The following is a 14,678-nucleotide window of genomic DNA, read 5'->3' as shown; positions in this document are numbered from 1 at the left end:
TCATCAATGCCACTTATCAGTGCCATCTGTCATCAGTGTCACGCGTCATTGGTGCCACGTATTAGTGCCATCTGTCATCAGTGCCACGTATTAGTGCCACGTGTCATCAGTGCCACGCATAAGTGCCATCTGTCATCAGTGCCACGTATAAGTGCCATCTGTCATCAGTGCCACATATTAGTGCCATCTGTCATCAGTGCCACGTGTCATCAGTGCCACGTATAAGTGTCATCATTGCCACGTATCAGTGCCATCTGTCATCAGTGTCACGTGTCATTGTCCTGGTGCTCCAGGGCCTTCAAAAGTGTAATAGGTAGTCAACAAGTTAGATGTGTAATTTATGCTCCTAGAACACCTGATGGCGCTCCCTGCATGTTGAGCCTCTCTATGTGGCCAGACTGTGAAAAAGTCCCACACATGTGGTATTGTAATACTCAGGAGGAGTAGCAGAATTTTTTTGGGGTGTCATTTGTGGTATACACATGCCATGTGAGAGATATAACCTATTATAATGACAATTTAATTTTGTGGGAAAAAAAAAAATGAAAAATCTTAATTTTGCAAAGAATTGTGGGAAAAAAATGACAACATCAAAAAGCTCACCATGCCTCTTACTAAATACCTTGGAATGTCTACTTTCTAAAAAAGGGGTCATTTGGGGGGTATTTGTACTTTCCTGACATGTTCGGGTCACAAGAAATGAGATAGTCCACCAGTAGAGATGAGTCCACCAGATCAGATGTGATCAATTTTGTATGATTCGCACCACAGCTTGTAGACTCTCTAACTTTCACAAAGACCAAATAATATCCACTAATTTGGGTTATTTTTACCAAAGATATGTAGCAGTATAAATTGTGGCCAAAATTTATGAAGAAAAATTAATAATTTGCATAATTTTGTCACAGAAACAAAGAAATATGCGTTTTTTTTAAAAATTTTCGGTCTTTTTTTCATTTATAGCGCAAAAAATAAAAACCCCAGAGGTGATCAAATACCACCAAAAGAAAGCTCTATTTGTGGGAAAAAAAGGACAAAAAATTCATTTGGGTACAGTGTTGCATGACTGAGTAATTGTCATTCAAAATGTGAGAGCACCGAAAGCTGAAAATTGGTCTGGCCATGAAGGGTGTTTAAGTGCCCAGTAAGCAAGTGGTTAATAAGGAGTACTTGAGGTTCATTGACTGTGGAAGACTGCGGGTCCTGACGCCGCCATCTTGGGTATGGGAATCAGGAAATGGAGCCTTTCGGCTTCATTTCCCGGTTCCCTACTGCGCATGCGCGAGCCGCGCGGCGCAATCCGGACGGTCCCCGCTGCCTCTGGGAGCTGTGTGTTTCCCAGCAGGCAGCAGGGCACTTGCTGAAGGGGGCGGGCGCTTGCGGAAAGGGGCGTAACGTACGCCCCTTTCCGCAGAGAGCTAGCCCGGAAGTGGGTGCAGTTACCTGGATTATCCAGGTAACTGCACCCCCCTCCCCCCTGAAAGGTGCCGATTGTGGCGCCGGAGGGGGGGGGGATTCCGATGAGCGGAGGTCCATTTTAGGGTGGACCTCCGCTTTAACAGAGAAATGAGAGCTACGTGATTGGAGGAGACCGGGTCATGTGACCAGTTACATAGCTGGGTTTTACTCCCCCTTTTTTTTTTTTATTCACCAAAACGTATTTAAATTCTGTTGTGGAGCTCACTGCACTTTTATAAGGTGCATCACTGCGTTATATAATTGTGTTTTTTTTTGTGGTACAGAAGCAACTAATTAAAACCTTAACAGTTCATCACCTAAAAAGTTAAACCTAAATGATAACCCTTAGACCCCTTTCACACCACACCGCACATTGCGTCGGCGGTAAAACGCCGCTATTTTTAGGGGCGTTTTACCGCCGGATTTGCGGCAGATTTGCGGCGCATTTCGGCCGCTAGCGGGGCGCTTTTACCCCTTCTAGCGGCCGCAAAAGGGTTAAAGCCGCTGGCAAAACGCCGCAATAGTATATTAGAGCGCTGCCCCATGGGCTCAATGGGCAGCAGCGGTGGAGGAGCGGTAAACACACCGCTCCTTCACCGCTCCAAAGAAGCTGCTGGCAGGACTTTTTTCTGACGTCCTGCCAGCGCACCGCTGTAGTGTGAAAGCCCTCGAGCTTTCACACTACATACAATGGTGCAGCTTCTTTAGGGCGGATTGCAGGCGCTATTTCTAACGCTATAGCACCTGCAAAACGCCCTGGTGTGAAAGGGGTCTAAAATTGGTTTTGTACTTCTGGGGTGCATGTCTACAATGTGTTGCTCAATAGGCATATATCTATGTAATGTGCATTCTTTAAATTGTGTATTAGGTTGTGTGTTTGGTACTTTTGTTTTTTTATTAAGCTGCACTACTGGTTCTTATTATGGTGTAAGGAGCTGAGCTTAGGAATTCGAACCCTTTTTGAACAGTGTCTTTTGATGCGTGTTTTCATATAGTTTTAATACGAGTGTTTATTTGAGATAACTGGCTGCAAGCCTACTATACAGACTTTCTTTTTTTATTGTTTGCTTTATAAAAGAGTAGGGATCTGCATAAGATCATAGTATCCTATTTACTAAGTTTTTCTGATCAACGCTTACTTGCCAAATTACGGTATGTTGAAATACCATATCACATCAAAGAAAAAAATTGATGTAGGCCTCTGTTTAAAGCCCATTTACAGGAATTATACAAAATCTGCCCTTGCAGTGGGGCTCTCCACAATGCAAGGGTTACCTGTTGGATCAGTCTAGGGGTCCCACTAAGCCTCCTCCACACTCTAAACCCTCGAGGTATAATGCAGATTTAATAGCCCTGCATGGTACATGATGACTTGAGGGACTGCCCACAGTCTATAGTGCCAGAGGGAAAGGAAAAGAGTGCTAGTGTGGACTGAAGCAGGGCTATGGTAAAAGTGCTACAGCCTTTTCATCTTGTCCTAGAATTAACAAATGGGGAAGCCCACTGCATGGTTATATTTAGTCTAATTCCTGGAGTTGGGCTCTAAAGGGCTTAATATATAATTGTTGTAATATATAATCTATTGTCTGCTTATCAGGTTTGTTCTTAAAATGGATGTAAATGAAAACATAAAGATTTTATGCCTTATCAGGAACATCCGTAAATGTTTATTGTGCCTAAGCAGCACCCCAGGAGATTTTTGTTTGTCTTGAATGCCCCTTAAAAAATAGCACTACCTAGGGCTAGGCATTCAAGTGTCATTACTACTCTACACACCAACTATACTATATAGCGGTAGAGCTTGGGTGATTTTTTCTTATTCCAGTGTAATGAGCCTCATAATGGTATAACGGCAGCGTAAAATAATCTAAGGCACTGCTGCCTATGAGCACTAGTCTCATGAGATTTGGAGTGAGATATGGTGATGTCACTAATGTACTGCTCACTCTTCTCCTTGCTGGAAAGAAAGCTGTACCTGAGGACCAGTGGTGCTATAATCTTCCTTGCTGTTGCTTCATCTGTTCTGTGGATCTGTGCATACTTCATCTCACTAGCTGCTTCTTGGGTATTGGCTAACTAGTCATCAGATGACCAGTCATCAGGTGGGAGGAAGACAAGCCCTGCTTCTACCTAAATGGTGCCCTCACACAGTCAGACACATTTTGGAACATGGCATAGTAAATCAGTAATGGGTAGGAAGCCACAGGAAGCCCATTGGCAATATTGATGACTAGTCCTATTACCACTGTACCTCAGCTAACTTTTATTGGAGGACAGTTTCATAAATAGGTCTTCTCTAAAGCAACTATAAATATTACGTATACTGAGAAAACACCCATGAATGACTACAAAAAGATTTGAAAACTGCTGTCTAATGTCTCTAACAAGAAGTCTAAAACAATAGAGTATTATGCCTAAACAGAGCTTGCTATAATGTGCAAAAACATACCAAGATGTATAAAATACGTGCTCTTTAAACATATGTCATTACTATTCCATAAGTACAGAATAGTAATGTAATATGTTTAAAGAGCACATATGTTCTACATAGTGTTATGTTTTTGCACATTATAGCAAGGACTGTTTACACATAAAACGCTAAATATTGTCTCTGTGACAAAATGACTTTGAGATATGCTTGAGGATTTTTCGACGAACTAGGTCCGACTGACTTTTTGAACGAAACGGACTTGGCCACACATGACCGGACTAAGTCAGTTTGAAAAGTCTGTCCGTTTTGAACGTGATGACGTAAACGGGACTAAACAAGGAAGTTCAATAGCCAGTAGCCAATAGCTGCCCTTGCGTCATATTTTTGTCCATCGGACTAGCACACAGATGAACGGTTTTCCCGATTTTTAGTCAGTCGGATAGATTTGAAACATGTTTTATTTCTAGGTCCGTCTGACTTTTGGTAAAACAGAGTCCGCTGGAGCCCACACATGATCGAATTGTCTGACGGATTCCGGTCCGCCAGACCAAGTCTGCTGGAAAGTCCGATCGTGTGTACATGGCATTAGAGGATCACCGTGCATTTGAACACATTGAAACACATGTGCATTTGAACACATACCAGCTTTCGCAAATACCTCCAACATGTAACATGTTCTTTCTTCATCTCTGAGAGAAACAACAGTTTAAGAATTTTTTGGCTAGGATTTTGTTCCAGTAAATAGAAAATAGTTCAGGGGAAATCAATCCAAAGGGAAATAAATCACTGAACAAAGACTTCTCAGATACAAAGATAACTGATAAAACGTGTTGTTCTAAGCAGTATTGAAGTCTATTGCATAAGACGGCCTTCGTTGAAATCTGACAGGAGATCCAAGAGCCTGGCATCATTTTTGTTTGTTTGTATGCAGAGAGAATATAATGAAGGCTGACTAGGACTGTCAAAATACAGCAGCTAAGATGCTTTGTCAATATGTATAATTATAATCATAGACTGCTGAAAATACATTTTTGGCAACATAATTTCAGACATACTATCAATAAAGGTATGATAAATGTGTCTGTTTTACAATTTCTCATAGGCAGCATTGGAAACAAAATTTCCAGACGTCCCTAATAAAATAGAGCTGCTAAGCTTTCATCAAATAAATTAAAAAGGCAGAATGGAGTATATGTTTGCTATCAATACAAGTATTGAAATCACTCCGTTGCCACATCCGGAACTATAATATAGAACAGAAAGAAAGTCCATAGACACAATTATAAATGCTATGTATGAATAACAAGCAGATATACTAAAACTAGTATGTTTCTTTATTTACATAGTGAGTCCTGTTTCTTCTTATAACCCCCATGTGTGTCCTGAGGAAGCGGATCAATGAAACGCATTGATGCACAGGGGCCCACTCACCTAAAACTATATAATGCTAATTTGCTAATTTTTGGCCGTGTAGGGCCATATTTTGCACAAATGTGTACACATGTTTTTAATTCTGTCTATGGATGTCTTTTTTTACATCATTTCTATGTATAAATAAAATAGAGATTTTTATATACAATTGTGTAGTCCAAGTCTGCCTCTAAAATCCGAACCAAGGGGTTTTTTCTTTGTGTTCTATATTATGTTTGCTATAGGAAACACCTATTTTCTTAAAACAGAAGTATGAGATAAAAAAAAAAAAAAAAAAAACATACATACTCACCTTTGTAGATGCAGCATTGATCCGCTGCTGCAACTGTCCCCCTCTGGCTCCACATTAATAACTAAGCGATCAAAGACTGCTGATTGCTCCGTTGTCGGGTCCATTTTGAGCACACTGTCCCTCACTGCTCTGCCCCTCCAGCACTCTTACTGGAGTTGTGGGCTGTGCAGGAGGAGTCCTGAGAAGCTGAGCCAGCTGCTGGTCAAGCATATGGGTGGATCTCGACATTACTGTTGGGATCCCTGCAGAGTCTGGACCCGCTCTGTGATGTCAGCCAATGGCAGACTTTAGTCGGCTGTCAGCTGAATATGTGTCACAGGAGAAGTATGGCCAAAAAAGATTTGGCCATACATTTCCTTTAATCACCTTTTTCTTACTCACAAGTAAACTTGTAATTGTAGAAATATTTGATGCCACTATTGCTGACCTCTGTTGTTTCCAGGGCTGTCATTCTGATCCTGACTTTTCAACTTAATGAGTGACTGACCTGGAACATAGAAGAGTTAGGCCGCGTACACACGGGCGGACTGTTCGCCCAACTTTGTCCGCTGAACAGTGTTTGGGCGGACAGTCCGCTCGTGTGTGGGCTTTCAGCGGACAGTTTCGGCGGACAGTTTGACGGACAAGGTTTTTCGGAATTTCCGAAAAACTGTCCGCTGAAACCTTGTTTCAGCGAACAGTCCGCTCGTGTGTAGGCTTGTTCGTCAAACAAAGTTGCGCGCATGCTCAGAAAGGATTTTCACGCCGAAAGCTATAATGCAGTGTATAGGACGTCGTATTTTTCGTCCCGTCGTACGTGCCGTTCACGTCATCGCGCACGGTTTCAGCAAACTGTTCGTTCGTCGTGTGTGGGCATGTCCGTCCATGCTAATTTTGAGCGGACTGTTTGCCGAAACTGTTGGACGGACAAAGTTGGGCGAACAGTCCGCGCGTGTGTACGCGGCCTTACATGCTTGTTTCAATTCTGTGACTAAGAAGTATAATCAGAATCAGGACAGAATAAGACCCTGCATCTTTCAAACCCTAGCCAGCAGTTCTGACGTTTCTTGCTAATTCACTTAAATCCATATTATTTAATTGTACATTACAGGACACAGGAGGAAGTATTCAGGAACCCAAAGGCTATATGCTGTTATTATTCAGGCAACAATAGATTATGCTGTTATCTTCAATAAAGCCCGTACACACAATGAGAATATCAGATGAATCTTTTTTTTACATGCTAGTCTCATATTGAAAATGAAGAGGGTGCTTACAACTTATGAAAATGTTTGTACGACAGAATACAACTTCAAAAGTTGTAAAGTAGGGGGAACTAATGCGCAAGCCACAAGGGAAAAAGATGATAAGAAATGGACCTAGCAATGCAGCAGCCAACATAAAAGTGTTCTCACACCAGACAATGATTTAAGGTAAAAATAATAATGTGGCGCTTATTTAGAATTATAAAAGCCATTAAACTAATTGGCAAAAATAAATCCTTTGGAGACTCCAAAGGGATAAATCCAAAGCGATAAAGCGTCCTTATGTTGATTTCTTCATCAAAATTGTATAGCCAAAGATTAGCAAACCAATGCTATAGCAATTAATTGAATAACCATCCTTCGAACAACAGGTAAATAGCTAAAAATTCTCAAATATGATAAATCCAACGTGCAAAATAATCAGTGCAAATGAGCAAAAATGAAGTGCAAAATACCACAATCTGTGCAAAATAACAATATGTGCAAAATAGCAATTTACAAATAGTACAAGATCAGCAATCTGTGCAAAATAGCAATAGTATATAATGAATAAAGTGCAGGAATAATTGTGCAACAATAAATGTGCAAAAGATGAAAAATCTGTGCAAAATATCAGCAAAAATAAATTGTACCTAATAACGTGCAAAGAGCAAACATTAGTGTAGGCAAAATAGCAGCAAGAAATCAGTGATGTCCAAAATACTCCATGAACGTGCTCAAACAATAGAATAGACAATCTATAAAATATAAACGTAAATACGAAAAGTTAGTGAAAGAGCAGGGTCCCATACACAGTGCAATGCAATCCAATTGTGTCAATCTCTTTTCAATATGCGATACAGTTCATCAGCTACACGAGTGACTCCGTCCGATCACTCTCCGGTGTATATAATGGATAGCGTTTCCCCCAGCCTCTCACCTCAAGTAAGGAATAAAGACAGCCTTACAGATAAACACACTGGCCAATCCGTTCCCAGGCTCCCCCTGATAACACAGCTCCTGTGGGTCTCTATCCTCCGTTGGCACTATCCAGGGCCTCCAGGCACTCAGTCAAGTATTAGAGAGAGAAAAGGAAGGACTCCATAGTGCAGTATTAAAAACTAGCGGTTTAATAAAAGGTCAAACACTTACTATTAGACGATAAAAAAACAGCAGTAATGAATAGTGTTACCGATTCCGGCCGAGATCGGAAATGGACGTCACCCGACTCTCATCTCTGATGCGTTGCGTCACTGTCCATGTGACTTTATCAAATTATCCCTTTGGATAATTTCAGATGAACTGTCGTGATCGTCTCTCAAAAGCTGTGTACTACCGATCGGATTTTCATCCGAGCAATTCGAAAGAAGTATTTTTTCGTTTGATTTTCTGGTTGTGTGTACTAGGCTTAAGACTGGCCAAACAAAATTGTAAGAAGAGCCCATGCTATTGCCACTCCTAGCATATCTCAGATTCTAGGAGAGAGAAAATAAATTTTATTTATCAAGATCATTTTTTTTCTAGCAAATTTGTTCAGTAGCTGGAGAACCCCTGGGGCTCCTGTTTGCAGCTTTCTGGATCAGCTAATTCTCAGCATATCCTTGGAGGCTGCACATAGGCCCTTGCTGTGAGGAAGATGTTGGGCCAGATTAGTTATAGGGTATACTCATCGGGAGGGTGAAAATCCCATACTCCCCACCCTTCTGCCTGGAGGAGGCTGCTGGATAAGACATCTGCAGTTAGCTAGGGCCTTGTGCCCTTATGGGAGCCTGGGTGTGCTAGAGGTCACCTTCAAAATCCCTTAGGTCTAGTTTACACTTTCTTCAAAACAAGGCTTCTGACACGCATTGTTAAAGCTCTCTGAAAACCAGTCAAAGCCCCTGTCACTAAATAAAATGGTTAGCTTACAGTCCTGTTTACAGCTGCTTTTGCTTTGCTTCAAAAATTATACCCCATGTCACTTTAGTGGTGCTTCAAAACGTGTTCAAAGCCTCCAGAGAAGACAAAGCTCACTTGAAGCATCATCGAAGCATCATTGAAGCATCACGAAGCAACAAAACCACCTTAAAAATGCATGTTGAAGCGGTAGGTGCTTTAATGTGTGTTAAAGCTGAAGCTAGTGTAAATTAGTCCTTAAGAAGTTGACTCCATGGAGACACCCATGACTGTTTGTGTTGCTCTCCAGTGGTGGAGACTGAGGACTGCGACCATTTTTTTGGTCCAAGTGAATCACACTGAACCTGCGCAACCTTCATTCAGATAAGCAACACAGCTCATCAACCTCAACACACCATCCCCACTGTCAAACATGGTGGTGGCAGCATCATGATTTGGGCCTGCTTTTCTTCAGCAGGGACAGGGAAGATGGTTAAAATTGAGGGGAAGATGGATGCAGCCAAATACAGGACCATTCTGGATGAAAACCTGTGGGAGTCTGCAAAAGACCTGAAACTGGGACGGAGATTTATCTTCCAACAAGACAATGATCCCAAACATACAGCAAAATCTACAAAGGAATGGTTCACAAATAAACGTATCCAGGTGTTAGAATGGCCAAGTCAAAGTCCAGATCTGAATTCAATCGAGAATCTGTGAAAAGAGCTGAAAACTGCTGTTCACAAACGCTCTCCATCCAACCTCACTGAGCTCGAGCTGTTTTGCAAGGAAGAATGAGCAAGAATTTCAGTCTCTCGATGTGCAAAACTGATAGAAACATACCCCAAGCAACTTGCAGCTGTAATCGCAGCAAAAGGAGGCTCTACAAAGTATTAACGCAAGGGGGCCGAATAATTTTGCACGCCCCACTTTTCATTTTTTTATTAGTTAAAAAAGTTTCAAAAATCCAGTATATTTCGTTCCACTTCACAATTGTGTCCCACTTGTTGTTGATTCTTCACAAAAAAATAAAAATGTTATATCTTTATGTTTGAAGCCTGAAATGTGGCAAAAGGTTGAAAAGTTCAAGGGGGCCGAATACTTTCGCAAGGCACTGTACATGCTATCAATGCTACACTGACAGACCTGTAGTTTCCAGGAATATATCTCTGCCCTTTTTTGAATATTGGTATAATGTGGGCTTCTCACCAATCAGCTGGTACCAATTCTGTATGCTGTCCATAATGATCGCGCTTTTTTACTATTAATATATTTGAAAAATTGCTTGGGATCTATTTTTTACTCTCCTCTGCTATGTGTCTGTCATAGTTTTTTTTTTAGCCACCCTGATTGCTTTCTTACATGTCTTATTGCATTCCTTGTAGTGTTGGAATGCTGACAATTACCCCTTTGATTTATATTTTTTAGAAGCCATTTTTTTCCCTTTAATTTGACTTTTTATGTTATGGTTTAGTCCTTTAGTCGTACTTCTAGATTTATTGCCCATTGGAATGCACTGAATGATACCTTTATTTAATATGTTCCTATAGCACTCCCATTTTTCCTCAGTGTTTCTAGGATTTGGTCTGATATAATATTTTGTAGTATGGAGTGCAGTTTAGAAAAGTTGCCTCTTTTGAAATTTAGTGTTCTTGTCCTACTCTCGTGCCTCTTTTTCCTATGAATTATGCTAAATGTAATTATCCTATGATCGCTAGTTCCTAAGTTGTCCCGTATTTCCACATCTGTGATCAAATCTGTTATGTGTAATTAGTAGGTCTAGCAATGCATTCTGTCCAATTAGGACATGAAGTTGTCCTGTAAGACATTTAAGAAATGAAGGGCCTTTAATGAGTGAAAGGATGGGCGAATGGCAAATGTAGCGCTTGTTGTGTGCCACATCCAATTTTCACAATGGAAAGGAAAAGGGTTCCCCTAGGTGGACTTTATAGGCAACACACCGTTTGGAGTAGTATCAAAGTGATATAGTAAAACAATTATTTATTGAAATTTAGACATAATAAAAAATGGAACATTGATTTACTGAATGCAGTCAGTTAATATCACCATAACAGACATTGGTATGATGAATCCCCCTACACCTAACGCGTTTTGGGAAATTTCTTCTTCAGGGGTGCAAAGAGAAGAGGAGAGGTTTATCTAAAGCATAAAATATATAATCAGTAACTTTTAGGATAAGAGATATTTTTCATATACATCATATTTTTAATAATTTACTTACATACTGATAATAGGTGATATATGTCTCAGTGTTGCATTCATAAACATTAAAAATGAGGAGATGACAGCATGTATGTCAGTGGGGCTAATGTCCCAGGGCAAAAAAGGAGCATCAACATAAATTTATTCATATTGGAATCACTGAAAGGGTCAAACAAACGTTACCATGCCTCATGGTCAAAGGCCGGTCGAATGAGCGCACTGAAGCCAAAAAAGGGGTCCCTAAAAAATAGACAAAAGAGCTTATAGTATGCATGTCTATAATATACCTATATAAACATGCATACATAGAGATTAAATTGTACTTATGACTCCCAAATGGGCAGGGGATGTCAAAAAGTTAATTAATACAGACATGTGCACTGGGATACGAAGCATACCTGGTAATGGGGGGTGTACTGGATCAAACGAAAGCTGTAATTGCTGGAAAAACACCTAACACCCACTAGAAGGCAAATAGATATATGTAATTATATATGTGTCTGGATATACCATCTTATCATATAATAAATATAGGAACATAAAAAACAAAAACTATATTTATAATTATAGTAGACGCAGTTAGGTATTAATAATCCCCAAGTATTATATAGTACTAGAGTATTTTATAGGGAGAACCATTGCTAGAAACATAGTTATAGTTCTACTAGACATAATCAAGTATTAATGGTCCCCAGAGATAATAAAAGCTTTATAAGTAGGGTCATAACTGAAAACTCCAGGTACCTTATCTACCAGTGCACAGAGGTAGAGCATATCCAGCCACACGTCCCGACGTTCAGCCACACACTGCCGAATGTGGGAGTGCGGTGATTCTCAATTTAATTGGCTTAAATTTTTTGGTTTCAGTGTGCTCATTGTTGCATTTTAACATTCTGGTAGCGTAAGACAAGAGGATGCAGTCTTTGGATCATCCCACAGGCCTGACCAGCAAGACCAGGGTTGTCCTGGGGTGAATGATCACAAGTTTGTTGCATGATTCGGGAAAATCCTTCCACTCACTGGTTTGGAAGGTGCTCATGACAGATTCTAGTCTACTGGGCTTTGCTGGAGTCCTAGGTACCTTCTCAGTTCAGGGGTCCACTTGGTCATTTGAGGGATCTTGTCTCCTGATCAGTATTCTTGAACACAGGGTAATTCCATTATGCCTTCAGTGTTGGACCTCTCATTTGCAATGCCATCCAACCAGGATTCAGTCAGACAATGCCATGCTTCTTGGTCGCTGCCTTAAAGTGGAAGTAAATCCTCCTATCATTTTCAGCCAAGGAAGCTACCATCTTGGCCTCTGTTTATTCTAGAACTGCCATGATGCTGCACATGTGATCCATTATGACACCAGCCATTGAATGGCTTGACAGTTTGGTTGAGAGCACAAGCAAATGTGACAGCTAGCATTTCCGGCATGCCGTGAATCTTAACAGGTTTTTGAAACAATCAAATTGATGGGTTTACTTCTGCTTTAAATAGGTTGTCTGCTGAAGCCCAAGTCTTGGGAGACAGGGGCCTGTTGGATTCAGTCATTCCTACACTACTAAAAGCTAGGAAATCAACTTAGTGCAAGACATGAGAATTCCAGCCCAGGATGTTCTCCTTGGGACGAATTGTGTCTTTTCTCCAGTCTGGTCTGGATCAACATTTGGCTTTGAGTACCATCAAGGGTCAGATCCTAGATCACCCAAATTGTTTGTGCACATGACCACACAGCAGCAAATTCAAAGGGGCGTACCTGTACGCCCATTTGCCCAGCCATGCCATTCTGCCAAAGTAAATGTACATGCGACGGTCTACAAGTGGTTAAAGAAAATCAATGGTCACGATATAAACTTTTATTTTATAATATCAGTATTGTAATAACAAAACAAGCAAGTTATTTATGACACTCTAATATAGGATAAACATCTTTGCACTGAAGCCTCCTGGGATATGTATGTTACATAGCCCAAGAAGCTTCACTATCCATTCACTGTGGCAGGAGGAGGGCAAACCTGGCACACACTATTAGGCAGCCAGACTGTCTGAACCAGAAAGAGACAGCCAACATTCAATGACATGAGGAGCAAAGATGGTGGCTTGGGAGGTGGTGGGAGTCAAGTTCCTCTGTAAGTAAATTGGCATTCTTTTGTGAACAGTTCCACCAAATAACACTTGTAGTTACAAGACCTTTAACACAAAAATAATGATCTTTATATTCAGTCATGTGACTGTAGTTTCCAAATCTCACTGGACTAATTTGTGAATTATGCCTATCGGGGGTTCACCCTGTGAAAAAGAGTAGTGGAGAGTTCACATACAACAGTGTCTTTTCTATTACAGAAGTACGTATAATTTGTTGTGCAGGGTATACATGCATTGGTTCTGATGTAATCCTGTTTATTATTTATGATTAAAAATCAAAGAACTGCTGTTTGCAGGTGTGTTTGTAAATGCGTTGCTTATCACTCAATAAAATGCATTTTCTGTCTACAGCCCATATCCAAGCAGCTCGTGCCCTGATGATAACAGGCTCTTTCCTGGGGCTTCCAGGTGTCTTCCTGCTTCTCTCTTCCATGCCCTGCATCCGAATGGGCCATGACCCTGGAACAGAGAAACACAAGCGCTTTCTGTTGGGTGGAGTGCTTATTGTCATTTTGGGTAAGTCAAAAAGGAAATGCACAGTGGGAGATGCTTTATTATTGTTTTCACTTGTACCCTGGTATGATTTGAAAGTGGGTGACTGGTTGTGGATACAGTGGTATATGTATTTGTACAGTCATTTAAAAAAATAAAAAAATAACAACACACCAACATCACTGGAATAATAGAAGATAAGTAAAACTGCACGAGTGCCAAAAACGTGGACAATTACTAGACTTTATACAAGAACCTTGTTTTCCTGATTGTTTTGACCATGAACATAAGCACACAGTTCATTATAATTGTATATTATTATGGAGACAGATGACTACAGAGGGCATAGAACAATCAAGATTAAGTGGACCAAATAATGTTATTATTTACTAAAAAAAGCAAATAACAGCTGCTAGATAGAAAAAAAAATGTCATTATGTTACCAGTGGATTAAAATGATATATTTGAAAATAATACTGATGCAAACAAAGCGGACAAATGTTACATATACAAAATATATGACAAAAACACAATGGGGGTGCATTTATCAATGATTCATTATAAGTAAACTAGTAAAATTGCATAGAATGTAACTTTCAGGGTGCTATCCAAAAACCTCAATAGTAAAAAAATATATATTTTTATTGTATATAAATAATGAAAATTATTTAGACCCCTTTCACAGACTGTGCTGTCCTTATCATCGGCGGTAAAACATTGCTATTTTTTGTGGCGTTTTACCGTTGGATTTGCAGCACATTTCTTCCACTAGCGGGGCGCTTTTAACCTCCGCTAGCGGCCGAGAAAGGGTTAAAACCGCCCGCAATAGCGCTGCCTTATTGATTTCAATGGGGAACAGCGGTGGAGGCGTGGTAAACTCACCGCTCCAAAGATGCTGCTGGCAGGACTTTTCCTGACGTCCTGCCAGATCACCGCTCCAGTGTGAAAGCCCTCGGGATTTCGCACTGGAGACTATGGAGCAGCTGTTTGAGGGTGGATTGCAGGCGCTATTTTTAACGCTATAGTGCCTGCAAAACGCCCTTGGTGTGAAAGGTGAAACACATTTTATAAGTACTTTTCAAAAGTATCAAATGTTTTAATTTATAAATTAATGATGGTA

The 14,678-nt window shown here is 40.5% G+C and overlaps 1 protein-coding gene across 1 annotated transcript in view; it reads left to right on the top strand.

The window, feature by feature from the left end:
• The window catches only part of CLDN11 (claudin 11), a 60,795-nt gene that overhangs the window by 19,792 nt on the left and 26,325 nt on the right, over positions 1 to 14,678 (top strand). The window contains exon 2 of the mRNA XM_077487999.1: positions 13,418 to 13,582. Coding sequence (XP_077344125.1) covers positions 13,418 to 13,582 — 165 coding nt within the window. The remainder of the gene's footprint in view (positions 1 to 13,417; positions 13,583 to 14,678) is intronic.

This window comes from Lithobates pipiens, unplaced genomic scaffold (genome assembly GCF_037356315.1).
Source record: "Lithobates pipiens isolate NorthernLeopardFrog02 unplaced genomic scaffold, aLitPip1_a1.2 Scaffold_18, whole genome shotgun sequence".
Taxonomy (NCBI): Eukaryota; Metazoa; Chordata; class Amphibia; order Anura; family Ranidae; genus Lithobates; species Lithobates pipiens.
This window is presented reverse-complemented; position numbering and strand designations above follow the sequence as displayed.